This window comes from Gamsiella multidivaricata, assembly GCF_025024155.1.
Source record: "Gamsiella multidivaricata strain RSA 2152 chromosome Unknown BC939scaffold_83, whole genome shotgun sequence".
Classification (NCBI taxonomy): Eukaryota; Fungi; Mortierellomycota; class Mortierellomycetes; order Mortierellales; family Mortierellaceae; genus Gamsiella; species Gamsiella multidivaricata.
In genome coordinates, this window is record NW_026251791.1 from 111,435 (window position 1) to 133,252 (window position 21,818).

General features: G+C 48.2%; 6 protein-coding genes across 6 annotated transcripts; 2 read left to right on the forward strand and 4 right to left on the reverse strand.

Moving 5' to 3' along the window:
• Nucleotides 1-131: 131 nt before the first annotated feature.
• Nucleotides 132-3,707, reverse strand: BC939DRAFT_415632 (Six-hairpin glycosidase-like protein). The gene is made up of 6 exons (XM_051553001.1): nucleotides 3,338-3,707; nucleotides 2,099-3,215; nucleotides 1,831-2,005; nucleotides 1,707-1,728; nucleotides 852-1,618; nucleotides 132-732 (listed from the first exon to the last, which is right to left on the reverse strand). The coding sequence occupies exons 1-6, from the start codon at nucleotides 3,686-3,688 to the stop codon at nucleotides 207-209; spliced, it is 2,958 nt and encodes a 985-aa protein (XP_051407979.1). The 5' UTR covers nucleotides 3,689-3,707; the 3' UTR covers nucleotides 132-206.
• A 292-nt stretch (nucleotides 3,708-3,999) lies between these two features.
• On the reverse strand, nucleotides 4,000-5,691 carry BC939DRAFT_464522 (S-adenosyl-L-methionine-dependent methyltransferase). Its single transcript, XM_051557389.1, has 2 exons — nucleotides 5,424-5,691; nucleotides 4,000-5,322 (listed from the first exon to the last, which is right to left on the reverse strand). The coding sequence occupies exons 1-2, from the start codon at nucleotides 5,591-5,593 to the stop codon at nucleotides 4,254-4,256; spliced, it is 1,239 nt and encodes a 412-aa protein (XP_051407980.1). The 5' UTR covers nucleotides 5,594-5,691; the 3' UTR covers nucleotides 4,000-4,253.
• Nucleotides 5,692-7,711: 2,020 nt separating this feature from the next.
• Nucleotides 7,712-8,469, forward strand: BC939DRAFT_312008 (uncharacterized protein). The gene has a single exon (XM_051551462.1). The coding sequence runs from the start codon at nucleotides 7,853-7,855 to the stop codon at nucleotides 8,381-8,383; it is 531 nt and encodes a 176-aa protein (XP_051407981.1). The 5' UTR covers nucleotides 7,712-7,852; the 3' UTR covers nucleotides 8,384-8,469.
• Nucleotides 8,470-9,404: 935 nt separating this feature from the next.
• On the reverse strand, nucleotides 9,405-11,968 carry BC939DRAFT_507000 (uncharacterized protein; the record flags this gene model as incomplete). The annotated part of the gene is made up of 3 exons (XM_051560850.1): nucleotides 9,405-10,622; nucleotides 10,742-11,602; nucleotides 11,687-11,968. 3 exons carry the CDS (start codon nucleotides 11,966-11,968, stop codon nucleotides 9,405-9,407), a joined length of 2,361 nt encoding a protein of 786 aa, XP_051407982.1.
• Nucleotides 11,969-12,212: 244 nt separating this feature from the next.
• On the reverse strand, nucleotides 12,213-16,677 carry BC939DRAFT_464528 (glycoside hydrolase superfamily). Its single transcript, XM_051557390.1, has 18 exons — nucleotides 16,530-16,677; nucleotides 16,369-16,441; nucleotides 15,993-16,275; nucleotides 15,812-15,883; nucleotides 15,686-15,728; nucleotides 15,500-15,606; nucleotides 15,009-15,421; nucleotides 14,854-14,930; nucleotides 14,728-14,779; nucleotides 14,495-14,641; nucleotides 14,369-14,408; nucleotides 14,203-14,282; nucleotides 13,974-14,128; nucleotides 13,754-13,893; nucleotides 13,437-13,677; nucleotides 13,312-13,332; nucleotides 13,104-13,232; nucleotides 12,213-12,999 (listed from the first exon to the last, which is right to left on the reverse strand). Exons 1-18 carry the CDS (start codon nucleotides 16,639-16,641, stop codon nucleotides 12,434-12,436), a joined length of 2,751 nt encoding a protein of 916 aa, XP_051407983.1. The 5' UTR covers nucleotides 16,642-16,677; the 3' UTR covers nucleotides 12,213-12,433.
• A 1,042-nt stretch (nucleotides 16,678-17,719) lies between these two features.
• On the forward strand, nucleotides 17,720-21,245 carry BC939DRAFT_464535 (peptidase S8/S53 domain-containing protein). The gene is made up of 9 exons (XM_051557391.1): nucleotides 17,720-18,257; nucleotides 18,345-18,501; nucleotides 18,585-18,629; nucleotides 18,708-18,790; nucleotides 18,874-18,946; nucleotides 19,031-19,372; nucleotides 19,467-19,618; nucleotides 19,726-20,046; nucleotides 20,146-21,245. Exons 1-9 carry the CDS (start codon nucleotides 17,787-17,789, stop codon nucleotides 21,211-21,213), a joined length of 2,712 nt encoding a protein of 903 aa, XP_051407984.1. The 5' UTR covers nucleotides 17,720-17,786; the 3' UTR covers nucleotides 21,214-21,245.
• The last annotated feature ends 573 nt before the right edge of the window (nucleotides 21,246-21,818 follow it).

Sequence of the window (21,818 nt, forward strand, 5' to 3'; positions counted from 1 at the left end):
ACTAAAATCCCTCAAACCACTCTCGCAACTAGAGCCTTTCTTTTTTATGTGACCCAGTCCAATCTAATCTGGCATCTTGACAAAACGCGACAATAAACAGCAGAAGACACATGTTTCACATATATTGTTACCCCACAGATTTACATTACTATTTTGATGTATAAACACAATCTACAATCTACGTAAATGAATCACCCTCGATCTCTCTATAGCACAGCAATCTCCGCGACAGTGGCTCCAGCCTCGGTGTTGTCGTCCGTCTGCGCTCCCTCCACGACCAGCTGCACAAACCGAGCCTCGATCGACTGGACCAACGTCACATCGCTTGTGTTGGCCAATCTCACCATCACCTTCTCCACATGGCTGGGATCGTATGGCGCAGTGATGTTCACTTCATCGACCTTGGCCACCTGCTTCAAGCCCTCCGTACTGTTGGTCAAACCTGCATACACCTTATACGACTTTGGTGGGTTGTTATTGAAGTTCAAATGGAAGGACCGGATCGTCTGAGTCTTGCCGAGATCGATGTACAGCGACGCAGGCGCTTTGGTCTTCGGACGCCAGTATGTCGCGTTCGACCCATCGACCGCCGCAAGCGCGTATTGACCAGGCAAAATCGGGGCTGTAGACGTGACAGAAGGGACGCACTGCGCCATGTTGCCAGCAACTAGGGTTCCATTGAGGTCGCTACGGTACGTGGGCACAGTCAACTTGCTTCCGACAGACAGGCGGCTTTTTGGGTACAAAAGCGGGATAGAGTGGTGACGAGTGAGTAAGGAAACTTGAAGTAACCAGGGACGCGAACAGGTCGTTCGTAAAATAGACTAGTAAAATAGGAAAAGAGCACTTACTATTTTCCACTCTTCTTGTTTCGGTCTCCAATATGGACGCAAGCCTTTGAAGAACCACCCGAGCGACGACGAATCGTTGTCTCCTTGCCTGCGACAGTGACATCGAACACGCTACCCTGCCACTTCATACCCTTGACGGTGTAGCCCTCAGGGGCCAGCTGAGGAGGTAGCGAAGGGTCTAGGTAAAAGCAGTCGAGACGAGGTCTGTAGCCCGTAAAACCATGCGTCCAGGCTTGCAGGTAACCACCATGTCCAGTCAAAAAGGTGTATGCGGGGTTGGTGCCGCCATTCTCCGCGTACACGTCTACAGTCTGCTCTGAAAATTGAGCAAATGGCCCTCGAACATATGGCTCACTGCTTTGAAGGAGGTACGTATAAGTTTCGCAGCCTTGCCAAGACAGTTGTGCCGAGTTAATGCTGAAGATCGAGTAGGTCATTCCTGGTCCGTTAGGGCTGTTTGCTCCAGCGTAGAACGACATATCCTCATGAGGGTCCCGAATTGCATATTCGAGGGGGTAGATCATCAGGATTACATCCGCTTGCTTGACCGGTGTTGACGCGTTGAAACCCTCGTATTCCAACACGACTTCGCTCGTTGACTCATACAGGATAGTGATGTTCTCAGCGATGATACTCCAGTTGCCTGGAACTTCCTGCGTTCGACCGAGGATAGATGCTGCGTGGATACTGTTGCGTAACGTCACCGCTGCACCAGCATTCGTGAAAGCAGCATTGTCCACATGGTTGGCATATTCATCTGGGTCCGTCTATACACAGAAAAAAGGAAGAGGGCAACATGTTTAGCATATCAATGCATGACATACAACTGGGCTAATAAGATCAACGTCTCAATACCATGTTCTTAGTAATATAACGGCTGTGAAATAAGTGAAAAAGTGTTTGAAAATTTCATGTTAGAAGCCATTAAATGAAATCTTGAGGCTGTCAGGGCAACCATGGTAGATCCTTCAGTTCTTACCCAGTACTGGGGTCATGGATCACTTGGCTGGCCCAAAACTCAGAAACCCCCTTCATAATTGGATAACCCTTATCAGCCAGCCAGGTCTCGTTCTTAGTTGTAATGAAATACTGCCATTGGGCGAGCGCAATGTCGTTGTTCAAATGATACTCGTAGTCGTAGCAAGGCCCAATTCCTATGCAAAGTTCATTCAGTGTTTTAGCTCATGTATTGGTGTGTACAAGAACACGATTTCCTCTCTCTCTTTCAAAAAGAAAAAAAAACTCACCTGTACAGTTGCCAAATCGAAAAGACACCCAAGGATAGAGTAGCCCTGATCTATTGAACTTCTTTACGTTCTCAATGGCCACACCCAAGTTCTTGCTCCTGTAATTATTGATGCTCATCGCATAGTCCGGGAAGAGTGACAAAAGACTGGGATACATCCAGGTGTCGGCGTCCCAAAAGATTCCAGCAGCGTACGAGTCCGATGTGAGACCGGCGGGGGCTATGCTGTTGTCGCCCAATCCTTCCCCCTCGTTGCCGTTACGGACATTGGCCAGGAGGTGATACAGACTTGATCGAGAGGTCGTTTGCAGCTCATCGAGCATACTCTTGCTGCCCCTGGATTTGCCAGCACCAAGGATTACAATATCGCCGCCCTCCGACCACAAGTCTTCCCAAGCACTTCTATGCTCCGACACAAGTTGATCCCAGCCATCAGAACGCGCCTCCTTGGCGGTCGATAGAGCAGTCTCTCTCTCGATATCTCTGAAGGCGTCGGAAGACGCGATACCAATGGCCTTGAATACAGTCAACTTGCCGTCAGAAGGGACTGTAACCGAATACGACTGAGCCACGGTCGATTGATTGGTACCCAGGCCCACGCTCTCGGGAACATCTACAGCCTTATATTTATCGCTGTCGCCAGCGATCGATAACGTGGAAATCTCCCACGCAGTGACGTTGTTGATACCCACAGGCTTAACTGCGGAGTAGATGGCATTAGGAAGTTCGGTGTCGTTCAGCTTGCCGGCTTGCTCGTCTTGGACGCGTTGTGCCCCAGCACCATCGAGCGCATCAGTGATGATGACCTGCTGATCAGCCGACAGTCCAGAAATATCGAGGCGCACTAAACCAAGGCTGGGTCGCGATCGATGGGCAATGACAGTGTAGGTGAGATGGATATCGCTCGATGAGTTAAAGGGGGACCAAGTGATGGCTGTTTGAACGACACCGTCACGCAATGAGAGGGACTGGGAGTACGACGTGATCTGATTGAGATCGATGCCAACACGATATGTCGCTGACTTGCTTGCAAAGGAGCCGTTGGAAGAAGATACCGTCAAATACAAGGGAGTCCAGGTCGGAAGGAGAGACATGACTTGCTGACCGCCGGTTTGATCCTGGTTCAAAATGCGAAATAGCCACGAAACCGAAAAGATTTAAGTCAGTGGCCGTCAAGGTTCTGTCTCCACAGATCAGAGTTGCCACCAAAAAAATAAAATAAAATAAAACCATTCATTACGAAATTGGTGCCTCTGGTGTCGCCTTGTTGGTCATAGAACCCAGCTACGATCGAGGATGTCTGCCTCAGTGAAAATAATGGCCATCCTTGGGTCCCATTCATGGTCTCGTAGTCGATCGGTTGATGCACCCTCAGGCCAAAGCCCTCGACTGGAAGACGAGCTCCAATGTATCCATTGGCCACATAGGGCTCATTCTGGAATGCTGTGGTATTGATGGTGGTAGTGCTGAGAATCCAGTCGTCTGAAGAGGAGTCTGGGGTATTATGCCCTGTGGGCAAGGCCAGGATTGCTGGCGCTGCGACAATGAAGGAGCCGAGGCCAGCAACGAGGTGAAGAAGGCGAGGAATCATTATGGGAGAAAGATGTGGTTTCTAACTGGTGCTTTCCTCCCCAAAAATATGAAGGCGGGTCATGTTTTTTTGGTCTCAAGTCGCGTCATTGGCCATTTTTCTCCCCATCAGACACTCTCAATCTCCACATTTCTCTTGCGTGTGTGCCATGTAGGCATGATTACAGGTACAAACACAGCCGTAGAGCAAGAGAACTTTGCAGTTTTTGGTTAGAACAACGACCTTCATCGTTGTTGCCCAGTTCAAGGTGTCATCTCTCTGTCATATCTACGAGGAGCTTCTTGTTGTTTTATTTTTAGTTATTTTTTTTGGGCAAAACGGACGTTCGTTGAGTGCACAGACGGCCAGAAAATTTTACCTTTAGCAAAAAAGTTGTACCACCGTGCCATGGAAAAGGATTCTGTCATCTATCGCGAGCAACCCACGCAGTGCATGTGTACCTTGCTTCAACTTCTCTACCTTCCGGGAAGGAGTAGTTCCTGGCAATCATGTTTGAAAGCGCAGCATGGTAATTGTATTTGATGTTGGTCTACAAGACAAAAATGCAGGGCTGTGTCTAAGTGCCTCAGAATCCATCGAGACGACAAACAGGAAGATAGTATTTGTCCAGGGTCCAGTATGCCCGCTTAACGCCGTTCCATTCTTCTTCCTTCAATCCAATGTCCATTTCCTCGTACTCGACCGTGAACCCCATTTCGCTCAGTTCTAGTTCCGAGATTCGATTGTACACTGCGTGGAAGAACTGATTCGTAGCACCAAGTCCATTGAAATAGGAATAGACACCGCCTTCCTCCAAATGATTTGGCACAATCTCATGGAACGCCCTCAGGTCCTCATAGTACTCGCCGAATGTGTCGAAAAAGATACCGTCGTATACCTCCAGCTGATCCACCACATCCTGCCACCGTCCAAACAAGATCTTAACGCCGGGTTTCTTGTCCCAGCCTTCCTTTACCATATGGGCATACACGTCCGGATGCGCCTCGATGATCGTATGTTGCGTGGGAGACTTTTTCTGGAGCTCCTTGTCAATCAGTCCCAGTCCGAATCCAACATTGAGAACTCGAAGGCCTTCCTCAGGAGCGATAACTTCGGCGTGACGGACCATCAATGGCAACTCCCAGCCCATCATGACTCCATTCTTATCAGCATCCAGCAGTCGGTCGCCATCGTCTGTGTACTGAAGTGGTTGTGCTAGATATGAGGCATTGGGTACCTCGGGCAATGTTTCAACCTTTTGCTTCTTGGTCGCTGGCTCTGATTCGTTCTCCCTTGAAGACGATAAGGCCTCTTGTCCTGAGGCTGCCGTGGTCTCCTTACCGTCAACTTCCTCTTGCTTATATCCCTCTTCTCCCTCTTCTTCCTCGTTGTCATCATCCTGTTGCGCCTCCAGCAATTCAGTCTTAAGCTTTCGTTGCATAAGTCCCATCAAAAGCTCTGTGCGAACACCCTCCTCGAGCAGAAATTCATAGATCTCGGGTTGGTTGAATGATTTGGCATAGTCTCCCACAGACTTGTAGTCATCGTCCACGAGGTTCCAGGGGTGTCCATAGCTCAAAAGCAGCTTCACAATTGGAAGACTACCGATCATGGTCGCAAAATGCAGCATAGTTCTTCCGTGAGCGGCGCGAGCACTATTGAGAAGAGTGGTATAGATAGTGAGCGTCACTACAATTGCTCGACATACGTGAAGTACCACCTTCCCATTTGAGTTCTTTTGATTCCTGTGCCTTACCTGTGGTTTGCACCGTCCTTGAGTAATCGTTCGACCTTTTCAGCATTTCCGTCCGCCACAGCTTGTATCAACTCTTGACTTTTGGCGACCTCCTCGGCCGAGGCATCAATCACTTTCTCTGTCTTGACCAGGTTGCTCTCTGGCACCGGATTCCGAGGTGTCTCCGTCATGGTTTGGCGGATATGATATGGGTTGAAAGAACCTCTTTTTATTTACAACAAAAAGATTTTTTTTTCTTGTCAGCTCAACTCATAGTTTGACCGTGAATTCGGATAATCTCCAAAATCAGATTACTTCTATTCCGACAGATATCATTCCACGGCCACTTGTCATATGTAATATGTATATATCAATTACAGGAAACCGATGGTTGAACAGCGCATCTCGCTTTCGAAGGACGTAGTTTTAGCCGTTACACCGCTTCAGTCGCGTGTAACATCTAACTTCAATACGATGCAGAGCTCTTGCATGCCCACGATCATCGACACTTGTCATGAATGGCAGGCATATGAGAACCGTAGGAGAGTCCTTCTATTTGTTCAAAGTAACCATGGAGGCGATCCAGTTATTATGGTCAACAGGGATAAAGCCAATTGGTCGTAGGCCGTCGGAATATATGCTTTCAAGTTTCTCTATGGTAGAGCATGTAGTGTACTTCCATCTTAAACATGCAAAGACCCAGCATCAATTGGAATTGAGTGAAGTGAAAGCCATTCCCTACCAATATGAGCTGTCCTACCGTGCCCACTGATGTTGAGCGGGAGTTATTGATTTCAGCATGTCCCTGTCGAAGGTTATAGATTCTTGTGCGGCTTCTAGTATTCAAACAAAACGCTGAATAGCTTTTTTTTTCTTTGTCCCGAACATGGGAACAACGTAGTAGTTGAGAAAGCCGAGAAGGCTGAAGAGATCGAGCTCTATGCTGCGCATTGGAGTGGATTAAATAGCACAGCAATATTAGCCGAACGCTGTCGAGATTAAAGCGATGATGCTAAACACCCGAGATATAATTAAAGCTAAAAAACGCTAACTCGCTGTTTATTGCTTATTGTTCACCTTCAGAGAAGTAAATGGGAAGGGGCCAACGATATAGGCCAGAACATTGGGATGCCCCGTCCTTGAGTATTACAAATATTCGCTTCGGTCAAGTGCCCCCGACTTGCCTGCCACTGATACTTAGAAGGCGCCGCTCAAGTATTGTCGTTCCTGCAAAGCGTATTTCGATCGCGACGCAATTGGCGTGGAGAGCGCCACCCGTCAGGTTCGACATCAAGCCCGCCCAGCCAAATACAAGCCTGCAGTTGGCCATGGCACAGGTACGGCCTAAGCATGGCTTTTTTTTTTTTCAGGTCTTGCTTCAATGCTGTCCTCACCAGACCCATTGTCCCTACTGTTCTTTTAAACTCATTTCTCCTAGTATGCCCCTCGTGCCTTACCGAAGTAGGACGAGCAGCCTAGGACACCAGAGCGTGCCATGGAAGAGTTCAAAGAGTCTGACGCAAGCCGAGAAAAAGGAGAGGGCTGAACTTCAATAATAATGGTGACGCTACGCCTAAAGTCCGCAATTCAGTCGCAAGTGTCAAAATTGATGATGCTATTCTTAATTGTATATTAAATTAAACAAACTAAACTAATGAATACGTCAGACTTCGACAGTCACAGACGACTGCTTTCATCTTTTTTCTTTTTCTTTTTTTTTGGGTACCTCTTCCTCAGCGATCATCAAGCAACAAGTCCCCCACCGTGCCGACTGTTCAAGCCGACCTTTTTTTTTTGTTATAATCCTAATCCACTATTTCGCCAGCAATTACCATGAGCGCAGAGGGCCTCAATACTGACTCCCTTGTGGCCCCTGTCGCCGTCTCTGAGACTTCCACCGCATCAGCATCAGAAGTAGCCCAGTACTCAACCAACCAGTCAACAGTAGTACCTGCTCGGTCTACTCCTGAAGCAAAGTCGAAAGCAAGTACTCAGAAGATCAGGGACGAGAACAGGGAACGCAAAAAGAGATGGCGCGAGGCAAATGAGGATCGAAGTAAGTTGTCCAGTATTTGTGTGTACATCTTCGCGCGACCTCTATTTCTCCTGAAGTGTCAAAAAGAAAACGGTCATTGGGATTGTGACTCTTTTCTTGGGCGTTGCGGTTAGTCAAGGAGATACAAGAAAGATGCAACCCGACAGCTCATATCGCTATAGGAGAAGCCTTACAGGAGATTTCTTCGAGGATGCGGACGACAGCGAGAGAAAAGCTGGCGCATCAGGAGTCCTAGTACTGTAACCCTCCTCCTTTCGATTTGCTAATTCATATCCGCTTTTCTGTAAACTTCGTCATCGTAATTTTAGACAAGGACAACGATCTCCGGTGCAGAGTCAACAAAAGGGCGACTCGGCTACACGGAAAGGAACCTTCGGAGAAAAAAACTCGCTGGATGGAAGAAGAATTTGCAAAGCGTCAGGCAAAGCGCAAGGAGAAGGAGCGCAAGCGGATTCAACTGCCCTCCGGTGAAATGTCCGATACAGCAGCAAACACCTCGGTCTCATTGAGCGAGCACTTGGCCATCCATGGCGTGAATGGCGTTACATCAACCCATCAGGAGGTCCAGCATCAACAGCTCCAGGCCACTGCCGCTGCCTTGAACCCAGCCGCGTCGCAATTTGATCCCAACACGGTCAAGACAGCGCTGGCGCTGAACGATCTGGTCAAGAAGAACGGCGGCGCTCATCTAGACCTGGCCAGTCTACTTTCGGATCCCAACCTTGCACGTCAGTTACTCGAACTTGAGGCCTCTAGTGCAGCCGCAGCAGCAGCAGCAACACAGCCCCCAGCCGCGATGGTGATCATGAACACCACGCCCAAATCTGATCCGGAGGCTGTCAAAACCAGCCATATGTTAGATACAGATTACCCCATGGATGCTGTTCTGACATTGATGCAACTCAATGGCAGCTGGAAGGCATAATCAGACATTTATTTTACACAGTCAGCAGTGCTGTTGCATATCCAATAAACAAAGAAACAAAAATACTGTTGGCATTTTATTTGCAGCAAATGTGGCCTCGAATGCCCCTTCTTACCTGTCCTCACATATCAAGAGAATTGTTGGAACTGCCCAGTCATCACACATCACATCGCATGGAACCAAGGAATATCTTCCCTGCAAAAAAAAACTGCCTTTATAAGTACTGAAAAGTGAGAGCAAAAAATCTGAACAAAAATAATTGAAACTCCATCGAAAGTTGTAGCGCGCACTGCACAGTGTGTTTGATATGTTGCGAATGGAGAAAAAAGGGAACTGCCAGCCCAGAGTCGAACAGATATAACCCTCACACGACGATATATCCAGGAACCGTTCATTCCAACTCGATTGTTGCCTCGCCGCCCTCCGAGATCACTTTCCTCCGCATGAACTCGATGATGCCTGAACCCGATGACGCCTGAACCCGACAGCGCCTTCCAGGGGACACATCCACTCACTTACGCACCTAGCTACCAATATCCTTCCTTTTCCTTTCTTTCGCTCCACGAGAGGACGAGAAAGACACTGACAAGGAACGATGACCTCCGACAGACTATCGCACCAGAATCGCCATGCAAGAAAGAGGAAAACAGGAAAGGACAACCGTTTGTTACACACCGTTCTAGCCCGTATCTCTTTTCTGTCAAGATCGACACACAAAACCACGCCCCTTGGTCAATGACACACGGTATCAGTGGGTAATGTCGAAAGAGATATGGAGATCATCAATGAACAGTATAGGTCAGAACTCACCCTCTCTTTCTTGGCCCCTTGTACGCAACGCACGCAGATCCAACAGGTTCCTCCATCCTTGCCCACCCTCAACTCTCACTTTCCATCCCAATGCCCTCAATTCTTTTTTTGTTCCGCAATGACTCCATTTTGTTGCTGCTCCCAGAGTTGATACAACCACGCTTTGCCTGTTTTGTTTCCGTGGTTCGCAATGCCGACACTTCTTTCTTGATTAGTAACGGCTCGAGGGTGGTCCATACTGCTGTGACCCATAGGACCCATATCCTTGCTGTGGTTGCTGGGTTCCATAAGTCGGCCCACCATAGCTACCGTATGAAGGGTTCATCGGCGAATATCCTGGTGTTGGGACAGGCGCTGGCTGTGGAGGAGGAGGTGCATGGTGCTGCTGCGTTCCATAGTAGCCCAGGTTTCCAACCGAACTGGCATTGCCGCCACTAGGAGCGCCCTGATTGGGTGCACTGGCACCGCATCGAGCACAAGTCGCTCGCTTCGCAAAGTTGTGGTATCCGCACTGAGCATTCGGGCAAATCCAATCGCCGGGCTTCATTGGATTCATTGGGGCATAGCTAGATGCCGGCGACGAGTCGCGTTGGGAGGGCTTCGTCAAGCCGCAACGCATGCACTGGAATCGGGACGCGAAGTTGTGAGAGTTGCAAGATGGACAGCTCCAATCGCCAGGGCGGAACGAGTGACCGCCTTGTCCCCCAGGCGCTCCACCGCCGCCGCCATAGGATTGCCCAGCACCACCTTGACTGCCATACTGGCCTCCACCACCACCGCTACCATAAGAGCCGCCGCCGCGACTGCCTTGATGGCCTCCATAGCTACCACCACCTCCACTGTGATCGCTGTATCCTCCATAGCCAGAATTGTTGCTTCGGTATCCACCTCCACTACCACCGCCTCCGCCGCCTCCAGAATGGCTGCCGCTTCCACCGGACGGCGCGGGTGTGCTGCACTTCATACACTGCGTCCTGGAAGCAAAGTTCTGGAAATTACAGTTCGGACAGTTCCAGTCGCCGGGACGGAAGGTGATAGAGTGTCCACCAGCTCCTCCAGCTCCTCCTCCTCCTCCTCCACCAGACGCATACGGGTGATGATGATGAGAATGATGCGAGTGGTGATGAGGTGAAGCCACAGGGCCTCCATTCCCATAGCTGTTTCCGTTTCCAGATGTGCCAGGCCTTGGCGTCTGGCATTTGAAGCATTGTGTGCGTGAGGCGTAGTTGTGGAAGCAGCATTGGGGGCTAGGGCACATCCAGTCTCCAGAGGTAAAATTCGATGGCTGGGAAGGTACAGCGCCTTCAGGCGAAGGGGACTGGCACTTCAGGCAGGCTCTTCTTGAAGCATAATTGACGAACTGGCACATGTTGCATGTCCAGTCGCCGGGTCTTGATCCTGTTGAATGAGTGTTCTTGGTAGAAGTGTTCTACTTACATAAGGCAGAGAAAAAAGCCGTTTTGATAAGCTATGCCGTAACATGACCATGTAACAGGACAACCTGAATAGTAACTGAACAAAAAATAAGAGATCAAAATCAAGACGTACCTGAAAGGAAGAAAGCCTTCCTTTGAGAACCTCCATGCTTGCTTTACTTGAAGGAGAAATCTCGATAGTGCGCTGTCCGAGGAGAGCTCCGTTCAGCTCCAGAGCCGCCAGAGCATCAGAGTGCTTCTCGAAGACAACAAATCCACCACCGCTGGGTCTGTTGGAGTTGTTAGACTGCATGACTAGTTCCTTGGGCTTGAGATTTTTGGCGGCAAAGAATGCTTCCAACTCTGGCTGGGTAATGTCAAAGGACAAGGACGAGATGCGCACGATCTTGGATTCCTCCATCTTGAACATCTTGAGCGTCTGGGCTGGGTCCGTTGCCTGTGTAAACACGTCCGTATGGGCAAATGCCACAAGATACTTCATGATGTTAACAATGGTCTTGGCGTCGTCGAGTCCTGAATGCAGCTGACCCGCGAGCGAGACTGCAAAGGCCTCGCACATCTTCTCGAGGGAGAAAGACTTGAGGACGACCTCTGAGTGATGCGCAATCCACTTTGTGGCCTCCTCCTTGAGATCGAAAAGTATGGGCTCCTTGAGGTACGCAGGCAAGGTGATGCCCTTTTCCTTGGCTTCTCGTGGTAATTGGATGCGCAGGTCCCAGGCGCCATGAGTAACAAAGCAGAACGTCTTGCCCTTGTCCAGGATTTCCGTGGTGATATAGGAATCAAGGATATTAATGGCATCGAGAAGCGTGCCGGCGTTTTCAAGAGTCTCGGACGTGATCTTGGTCAGGTGCTGGCAGAAGGGCGTGAGAGGTGTTGAGACAGGCTTAACGTATGTTTGCTCCTCGTGAAGAACTGCGAAATTGTTCTTTGCGACGCAGAGCCATGAAAACTCGATGATTTCCGAAGTTGCCTATTGTGCCCATAAACATATATGAATGAGCGAACTGCTCATGATCGACCCACTCATGATCCATGACAGATTAAGAACACGTACCGAAGTGACCAGAAGCTCCGAGGCAGGCTTGTTATCGTCGCATGTCGCCTCAAAGTCGAGAACGATATAGTAGTCATACTCGCTCGTAGGGATCTTGGGCGCTTTCGAGACGGGAACAGGCTTTGCTGGAAGGGATGCCGAGGCAGGCGCAGCGCTCAACGTCGAGGCTGGGGTTGACGCTCCCGTGGATGACGCTAGGAGCGGTGATTTTGTAGTAGCTACAGGGGCAATTGCCTGCGCGGACTGAGTGTCCGTAACAGGCTGATCGTTCACGTTGGACATGAAGTTGAATAGTCCTTTGCTGATCTGTGCTTGCTATGTTTATTGTTGTCGATTGATGATAGTGAAGAATAGTGCCTGAAGTAGGGTGATGAAGGGAGAGTAGCTCGTTTCTTGCCGAAAATACGTCACCGAAGACGTTCTTCCCGCGAAGACGCGCCACCTCTAAACTAAAAGTGTGCTTGCTAACACACATAAATGGAAATAAAACTTAACTAACAGTCGAAACTGGTTTTTATCGCATTTTTCGCGCGCAAACCTGCAATAAAACTTTAATTGGGGATTGAATTGAACCTCTCTGAACGAGACTCAGCGCGACATGTAGCTGAATATGTGAATAACCCACTCAAAGAGAGTTTTACTACCGATTCACATAGGAAAAATGCGATAAAAACCACGTTTGAATATGCCAAAGAGTGCCCAGGGGTGCCATATCATTTTTCCTATGCAATCTGCGATTTATGCTCGCTAAAAGAGAAGCGTCTCAAGAGTACTCGCGCAATGCAAAGCGTCAGAGAGGGATCTGATCTGCAGATCGCTCTTCTGCGTATCCACTGCACTCATGTCTCCCTTGCCGTAAAAAATAATTGCTTTTGGTTCCTCCGGCAAAAGCCAGAACGCATTCTCGTCAAAATACCCCTCCACCCCATCTCTGTCCCATTCAAGACAGACAAACCCAGCGATTGATAACGATTGGAGCGTGATATGAATTTGGTACTCGCTCCTCAGGGCTCCTTCCCTCACGACGAGTTCCACGACTGATATTCCAGGGTCTTTCTTGAGGCAAGCCAGGAGGAACGGATCCCGCACAGGAAAAATTTGAGGCAGCATCTCGTAAGTCTTGTTGCATACTTTGCTGGTAATCTTCGCAGTGGCCAATAGCAAACGTGGCGCAAGGGCTCCATCGTCACCCAGGAGATCAGATGTAACTTGCATTACCAGTTCGCTGGAATGGCTATTCACGGTGAAGGAGACAGAAGTGCTCGTTGTAGCCTGGCCAGATGTGATGTCGTACGATCGCACGAATAGTTGACCTATGAGAATAAAAGTCGATCGTCTCTGGATCAGCAATTGCCAAAGAACCCAAAAAACCATGCAATTGATACTACTACTGCAGCTAATATCTGGTCACTCCCACCTTCAATGGGCGTGGATCTGTCATTGGAAATATGAATTCGGAGCGAGCGTGTTTTAGCAGGCTGGTATCCTGAGACGAGGACATCAGCAAAGGAATGCTTAATGTAGTAGTGAAGAGGTTTCCAACGACCTATATCATTTATGATTCGCTGTTATTGCAGGCCTAATATGGTTCATCACCAACAATAGGAGGAAAAAAAAATCCCCACCTCCGTGTTCAATACTCGACCCTAGCGGTGCAATGAGAATAAGTGATAAAAAAAAGAAGGAAAATCAGCATTCACGTAGGTACGGACCGACACTTTTGGCGTAGTTCGTGCTCGCTTATGTTTACATGTAGGCGCCGGCCAGATATCATTCAGCTGCCAATAAAGTGCGCCCATGGTGCGTCTATCTTCGCTGCGACCTCGTATGTAGTGCTCAGTTTGATTGACGATTGAACGGGCTTGAACACATTGCGTCAAGTAACAGAACAAATCAAAGAGATTCTCGCTGATGTCTATGAGTATCTCAGATACGTCTTTGAAGTTCGCGTGATAATATTTCGACAAGGCTGCAGGCAGCTGAAACTGGTGCTAGAAAAAGAAGGTGTTGTTAGCAATACAGGGCTATGTGACGAATACATCACAGCAATTATTTGACCACTCCTACCTCAATCTGCTCAAGCATCTCGAGCTGTCCACTTTTATGGTGATTGCGATGTACAGAGAGGGTTGAAAGGGGGTGCCAATCATCTGGAGACGAGATTTTTCGCCATGCTCTGAACGACGGCATAGACTGCGCCCCGTATTCTAGAGCACAATGGGTGCCATCAGCCTTTATGACAAGCACAGTGCATGAGCAAATACGTTTCCTCGAAAAAATGCCTTACCTGAGACAAAGCGTGCATTCGGGTAATGCTCTACATGCAGCCCATTGTGCTTGTAGTCATAGAAATGGACATCCCCATACAGGCCGCGCTCAGAATCCTGGAGAACATACCGTTCAGTGTATGGTGTCTTACATATCACGCCGGCGGAAGGCGATCTAGTCATACAGTTGGCAATGTAAGCAAGCAAAGTCCAGTGTCTTGACGATCTTCTCCTGATGCGCTGACTTACGTGGATATGAATGGACGGGACGTGTCCAATTTGTTCAACGACGACATTATGGTTTCCACGTATAACTTGTGATAATCAACCTAAAAAACATTCAGTCAAGACTTAGGAAGGGATGCACAGAGATGCCCTATCAAAGGCGCCTGGCCTCCACTGATGCTGCCTATACCGTGAATAAATATGGATTGCGGACGGTGGCTTTATCCCATCTAATTGCGTTACAATGAAGAATGGAGTATTAAGAATGGATCCCTTCGAGGTGTCTTTCCAATTAAATACAGCCGCGGTCACCTACCCTTTCACTATAAACTCCTGATTTTCGTTGTTCCCTGACCAGAGAACAATACATGGGTGCACCATCAGTCTTTTAGTCTGATCCGATACCTCCTGCCTGATGTTTTCCAGAAATTCGTCATTTGTGGGGTATAGAGCACACGCGAACCTGACATATAACGGATTTACTTAGTATCATACTGATGTTCGAATGAGCTGTAGTTGATTTGCTATAGTCCAGCTGGACTCACTTACATGAATTCCTGCCACACCATGATTCCGAGCTCGTTGCATATCCTATAGAATTCTATAAATTTTACGAAAATTGTTAGGAAGATCAAGAGTTAATCGGTGCCATCTCAACCCACATGAAAGTCTTACCATTTGATTCATATCGGCCGCCTCCCCAGATGCGAATCATGTTCATGTTGGCGGCGACACAGCTCTGAAGAAGAGACCTGCGGGACAGAAGTATGAGCGAATCACTATTCAAATGGAAGCATAATACAACAGAGGGGAACAGCAAAGCGGCGTACCTTTTCTGCTCCATCGTCATCATACGATCAAAGACATGACCTGGGATCCAATTTGTGCCTTTCGCAAACATATCCACGCCATTGATGCGAAAGTTGAACGACTCTCCATCCCGCCCCTCGGTCAGTGGATCCTGTATGAGCTCAGACTCGACAAATCCACATTGGAAAATATGCGACGCAACCGTGGATGCGTTATCGTTCAGCAGAGTCACTTCCACAGAATAAAGCGTTGGCTCTCCATATCCCCTCGGCCACCAACGGTTAACTGGCGAAAGTTCCACGAAAAAAGAATGCTCAGTTGTACATTGCCCAGCGGTCACCATTAACTGGTGCTCCGTCGCAGGGAGCCCTTTATCGAAGCGTAGCTTTGCTACTAAGTTCTGGTCTCGATCGCATACGAGCTCTAGATGAATCTGTGACCAGAGACGCCTTCACTCAACATGGTGATCATTCATTTAATTAACGCGCGCATGGTGACAAACATTCATTACCTGAACTTCCCAAGCGTCTCGAATTGCTTTATAGGAGGTCTTGAGATACCAGCTTTTCACCAAAATCCCCTGCTCGTCCAGTTTCAATGAAATGGGCCGCCAAATCCCTAGTGTAATGCAACAGCGGATTTAGATACTCATGCCTCACTAATAGATCGAACGCACCATCGCGGATGATCCCCTCACCGCAGGGCGCGAACGCCGGACCCCAGTCCCAGGAGAAAGAGCACTAATAATGAGAGTGTTTATCAGACATCTGATCTTGATGTACGAGGGTGCGACTCCAGAGCAGTTTGTGAGGGTATAAAGTACCTGCTCCTTTCGAATAAAGTTGCGGTGTGGGAACCCATGTTGAGCCGTGCTCATATTAAACATATCAGGAACCTAGGTATGAGCAGGTAAAATCAGCAGTACTTCTCATCGATCGTACTTTAGGCACGCCTAAACTTGACCTCCGAAAGGCGTAAAAGCAGAAGAATATGCAGCAACATACGTAATACGGATAAGCAGCGGCCTTCTTCTTTGCATGCTTCACCGCATCCTCGAACTGGATCCGGAGAATGTTGGGTCCTGGTTTCAAAAAGGCGCCTACATCAAACAAGTAGCGCCGGAACTGGTTCTGAGTGCATCCGACTCGCTCGCCGTTCAAAGTGATAGTGGCGATTGTGTCGAGTCCCTCGCAGTCTAGAATAGCGATCGCATAGACCATGCTATCATCCAAGAAAAAGTCCTTTTCATACACCCATGTGGTCTCAATCAGTTTTCTCATTGAGTCCCTTTGGATTGATCGAAGACAAGATTGAGGCTGTTAGGTGTATAGTTAATTTGATGGAAAACAAACTCCGGAACTACTTCATGCTGTTCCCTACTTCACGTAATTTATGCCATAGTAAGGATCTTCTTTCAGAACATTCGCTTGTATCAAATCAAGGTGGGCCTGCCCTAAGAAAAAAAAAAAAGAAAGAAAAGAAAGAAAGTATTGGTGATTGTCTATTGCTTGGAGGGATTGGGTATAAAAAACAAGAAGTACCTGGGACAGTGGCCTTGACTCGGACCGACTGGTCTTGGCTGCTGAGGTGCCATTCGCCATTCAAGTCAATGGTTCTTGCATTCAGATTCCTGATCCTCGATTCATTTGCCATGGCACGCTTGCAAGATTTAGCCTGGACAGAAAATGCTGTCGCGATAAATATATCGTGAGAACGAAGTTGATCCACAACCTTTAATGATGCGCACGGACCCACATTTACACACTTAAAATGAGCCTCACACAAAACGCGCGCCGCCTGGAAACGGTCCTGGCAGGCGGACATTCCCCATAATGCCAGGACCATCTGGTGGCGGTACATCCACGACAAACTGGCTACCAACGAGATCCGCTTCCGTCAATGGCACAATGACCCATATCTAGACTGCCGTATATATGGAGGAATAGTCGAAGACAAGCGCCATATGGTCTTCCTTTGCCCGCCGAAACGCGTCGCATGGACATCGTACCTGTCAACCTTCACTAGGCAGTCCACTTGGACCGACGAGGGCCTCTGTTCACTACCTGAGCTGTCTCTACCACGCATCACCATCCAGCAAGAGTTCTACCGCTTCATTAACCTCAGTTGGTGGCATGCGGGGTCAGAGCCGTGTGGGATATGCATTATGCTTTTGTGTTGAATGACAGCCCTATCAACAGTGCTGGTGTGGCGCGATCTATGCGCACCAACGCGCTTCGGATAGTGGCACAGCACCAACTCAGATAAAAAAAAAACCATACACCTTACATAGACTCCATATACATGTCATACGTGGGTTTTCAGTATTATTCACCGCCTAGACTATTTTATAAAGTTCCTGGCTCAAAAAAAAAAAAAAAAAAACGCACGCTTCTTTTTGGCACGATGCAAGCTTAGTAGTGTTTTACTGCTCATTCTAGTATGTAATGGTTTAACGAGGGGGTTATTTTCTTACAAGGCAAGAGGTGACGATCATCCCCGCGGGCGCAAGGTCGTTCTCGGACCGCGCGTTCCATTCAAATCTGAGGTTCAGGACAGTCTTGGGATTCCATACTTAAGGCAGGCAATACACCGTGCGTCACTCAACTCCAAGACCACTTGCATTTCGATGCATACTTTTCTCTATCCATCCTGCTGATATGACGGGGCTGGCGCGATAATCTATCCCACTTAAAAGGCAGGATATTCCCTGTGTTGCTTCATTTTGAGATATGTTCGCCATTGTCAACATATACCCCTAGCAACCACTATTCACCCATTTTATTCCTGATTAATCACTCATGAAGTCAAGATGCCTCCTTCTCACTCTCTCGCTATCTATAATAACCATCGCAGGTGTACCCATTGAGTCTACTCCGGAACCCAGTGATATCGAGCTTCAGTTGCCTCTTCCCTTAAGAGACGCTGGGGTTGATTCAATCCAGGCACTATCGGCTCCTCTTCCCTCAAGCTTCTTGATTGAATTTGATCTACCTGCCGCAGGCTTAAGCCGATGCTTAAGAAATAAGTTGGAAAAGCAGGGAGGACTTCAGAAGCTCGCCGCAAACCGCCATGCCAGCGTCGCTGAGCAGCATAAAGATTTTCGATCCTTCCTGAGTGATGAACTTCATGTGAGCTATGCTCTGCGACATGAATTTTTCTCCCTTATAAATGGAATGAGCATCGATCTCCAGGGTGTGCCCTCCAGCAAGGTTTCTGGGATTCTGGACATGATCCAATCAACTCCAGGGGTCATCAAGGTCTCGCCCTTGGTACGTGAAGTGGCATGCTATCCGAAGTATGTCCTGCAAGATGAAATTTAGGTGCTGAGAGTCTTTCCTTTCGGCCTATACCCATAGGTCTCCATGGATCAGCCCAAAGCAATCATGCATGGGAACCATTTGACTACCCTTGCTACCACTCCTCAAATCAGCACAGCGCATGAACAAACAGGTGTCCTGAATGCGCGCAACGATCTCAAGCTTTCAGGAAAAGGCATTAAAATTGGGATTATTGGTATGAATTTTGCTGAAGAGTGGCATTTATGTTAACAGGGAAGAAAGACTTGACAGTAATAACTTATATGTTAACTTACACAGATACTGGTGTTGACTATACCCATGAGGCGCTTGGTTCATGCTACGGTTCGTTGGGTGTTTGAAAGCGTGTACATGCGGTTACAAAGGGTGGCAATACTAATTGATACGTCACTGCAACTTTAGGCCCCGGATGCAAGGTTCAGTACGGACGTGATTTTGTGGATCCGCTAACATCAAATACGCCTGGAGGCTTTGACTGCGTCGGGGTAAGAGCCTAATCATATCGTCGTTATTAATACCTCAAGTGCATTTATTACTTGAGAGTCGCTTGTCTAATGCAATACTGTAGCATGGAACGCATGTGGCGGGTATTATTGCTGGGAACAGCACTGCTTCCGCTTTTTTCGGCGTTGCTCCTCAAGGTGAGAGTTTATCGAGATTACAGATACTTGTCATGAAGCAGGTTACTTTCTGTGCTTACATTGTCTCTCGATGATGTTTAATAGCAACCCTTGGCGCATACAGAGTTTTTCCTTGCGCAGGCAACTCTAAGGATGACACCATCATTGCAGCATTAGAGCAGGCGTATGAGGATAGCATGGACATTGTAAACCTTTCCCTCGGTGGAGGATCATCCTGGGCAAACACACCTCTGTCAAAAGCCGCCGCGAAACTTGTTGAGCTAGGAGTAGTTGTAGTGGCGGCGGTCGGAAACGATGGGGAACAAGGACTTAGCGAAGTCTCATCCCCGTCTATTAACCCCAGGGTCATCTCCGTTGCAAGTTTTGAGGGGCTCGGGTATCTTGCCAACTACTTTGAGCTCGAGGGAGTTCCAGATTCTCGCATTGGTAAGAGGGGCATGAACACAATAAATGTCGCTGTGCTTTTGTTATCGGAGGAAGTGGGTGGAAGATACTGAGCATAGTTTCGCGCTACTCATAGATTATTCCGATTCGCAGCAGAAGAGCCTTGGAGGCGCGACGTTCCCGCTCGTTTTCCCAGAGCACGACCCTGAAGGATGCAAGCCATATCCATCGTCTATCGAAGGAAGCATCGCATTCTTGAAGCGAGGAACATGTACCTTTGTTCTCAAGGTATACATGAGCTAGTGCGATAGAGGGCCCCCCCACTGTATACGATGATATATCTTCCTGATGCACAAGAGCAATACGAATCTAATACACCCAACTGTGTGTACTAGGCCCGGCTTGCACAGGAAGCTGGCGCCATTGGATGTATCTTTTATAATAACGTTCAAGGAGGGCTTCATCCAAAGGCAGACGACCCGAGTGTCCATGTTTTCGGCCACGGTATCTCTTTGCAGCAGGGTCAGCTAATCCTTGACCAGTTCAAGACCGCCAACAAGAGCATTATCAATGTTGTCTACAAAGAAGAAAAAGGCGTATTCAAGAATGAGATGGCCAACCAAATATCAACCTTTTCGAGTTGGGGTCTTGGCCCATTGCTTGAAATGAAACCTGACATTAGCGCACCAGGCGGATACATCTACAGTACTGTTCCAGCAAGTACCCACAGAGGGAACGGAATGAGAAGAAATTGCCTGTATTCATGTTCCTCCTCTTCCTGCACTCTAACGTTTTTTTTTATTGCTGCTATTCAGGTCGCTAATGGCTCTTTCGCGATAATGTCCGGCACATCTATGGCTACCCCTTTTGTCGCTGGCTCTGCCGCGCTGCTACTTGAGGCCGAGCCCAGCATCGACAGAAGCACAGTCTTAGGACGCCTGCAAACGTACGCTAAGCCCGGGGTTTATAGCAAAACCACAATGCCCAACACGGTTGCCAGACAAGGAGCAGGGATGGTCAACGTTTTCGATGCCATACAGGGCAAGGCTTTCGTTCAGCCGACACATCTCGCACTGAACGACACCGTTCATACCAAAGGGACCTATATCCTTACGCTCACGAACCAGTACAAGTCTGCAGAGACGTTCACGTTGACGCACTGGCCAGCCATGTCCGTCCTTGGTTACACACCCACCGGCCAGCCTACAGACAAGATTGTTTACAACGAGACAGCAGCCGAACTAGCCTTTGATACCGGAAACTCTATACGTCTCGAGCCCGGCGAAACACGTTCATTGACTATTCATTTCAAACCACCAGCAGCTCTCGATTTAGATAGCCATTGGATTTATAGCGGATTTGTCAAGGTGGAGCCAACGTCGAGCAGTTCACGCCCTGCTTTCCAAGTTCCTTATGTTGGTATGCACGGATCTTATGGCACTGTCGATATGCTGGACCTGCAAGATGGCTTCCCGATTCTGTTAGGCCCCATAAACGATGGCCGACTTGTGCCGATCGTGAGCAGGAAAGATCAGGCCCCACAAACATTCTCTATGGCCGGCAAAGGTGTCGTACTCGTCCTTAAGATCTCGAACCCGTTGCGCAATCTTCAGATCTATGTGATGGATGCAGTTAGGAAAAAGATTGTTGGCATGGCGCCCATGGATGGAGAGCATGTTGGACGCACAGATTCTGTCAGGGCGAAATTTTTTGTGGTGCGCTGGTCTGGCCAAGTAATCGATAAAGAAGGCGGTACTAGCAAAGTACCCGAGGGGGACTATTCCTTCGTTGTTGTCGCTCCAAAGCCCTTCTCAGTAAGCTCCTCGTTGAGCGATGGGCCGCACGAGAGCTGGATGTCGGCAACCATCAGAATCAAATATTAATGTGCCGTTACAATAAAGCTAAGATATCAGATGATGTGATAAATCTGTGGGCCACTCATGATGCCTTATAAATGTTGACGAAGATTTAGTAGAGATACTTACAGTAAGTGCAATAGATGGCTCGGCCACGTTCTTAGTTTTTTTACAGATGTACTAGGGAAAAAAAGTAAATTGATATAGTCGAAATCGCATTCGTTGTCCATGCTTCTAAAGGCAGAAGGCAAGGTACTCGCAGATATTCCATTATCCATACTGTTATTTGGAAGTGTAACGATGATGGATCGACTTTAGCCGTATCTAAAGCCGTCCATGACCACAGTGTTATCGTGTTCCTTGACCTGATAATCAGTGTGCCCGAGCCTGGCGTGCCTAAAGTTCCAGGGGATAACACATATTTCTGTACCAGGTATTATCGTCTTCCCGTTCAGTCCTACATTGAACCATGCTAGAATGAGCGATATCGGCTTCCTCATAGTAACCACGTGCTCGGGCTTAAGTTTTAAATGACTGACTTAAACTGCAACGGAAAGCAAGGAAGATAATCGAGTAGAAAGTATGTATAGTATAGTAGGGCTGACAAAAAAACTCATTTCAGTGTATCTTGG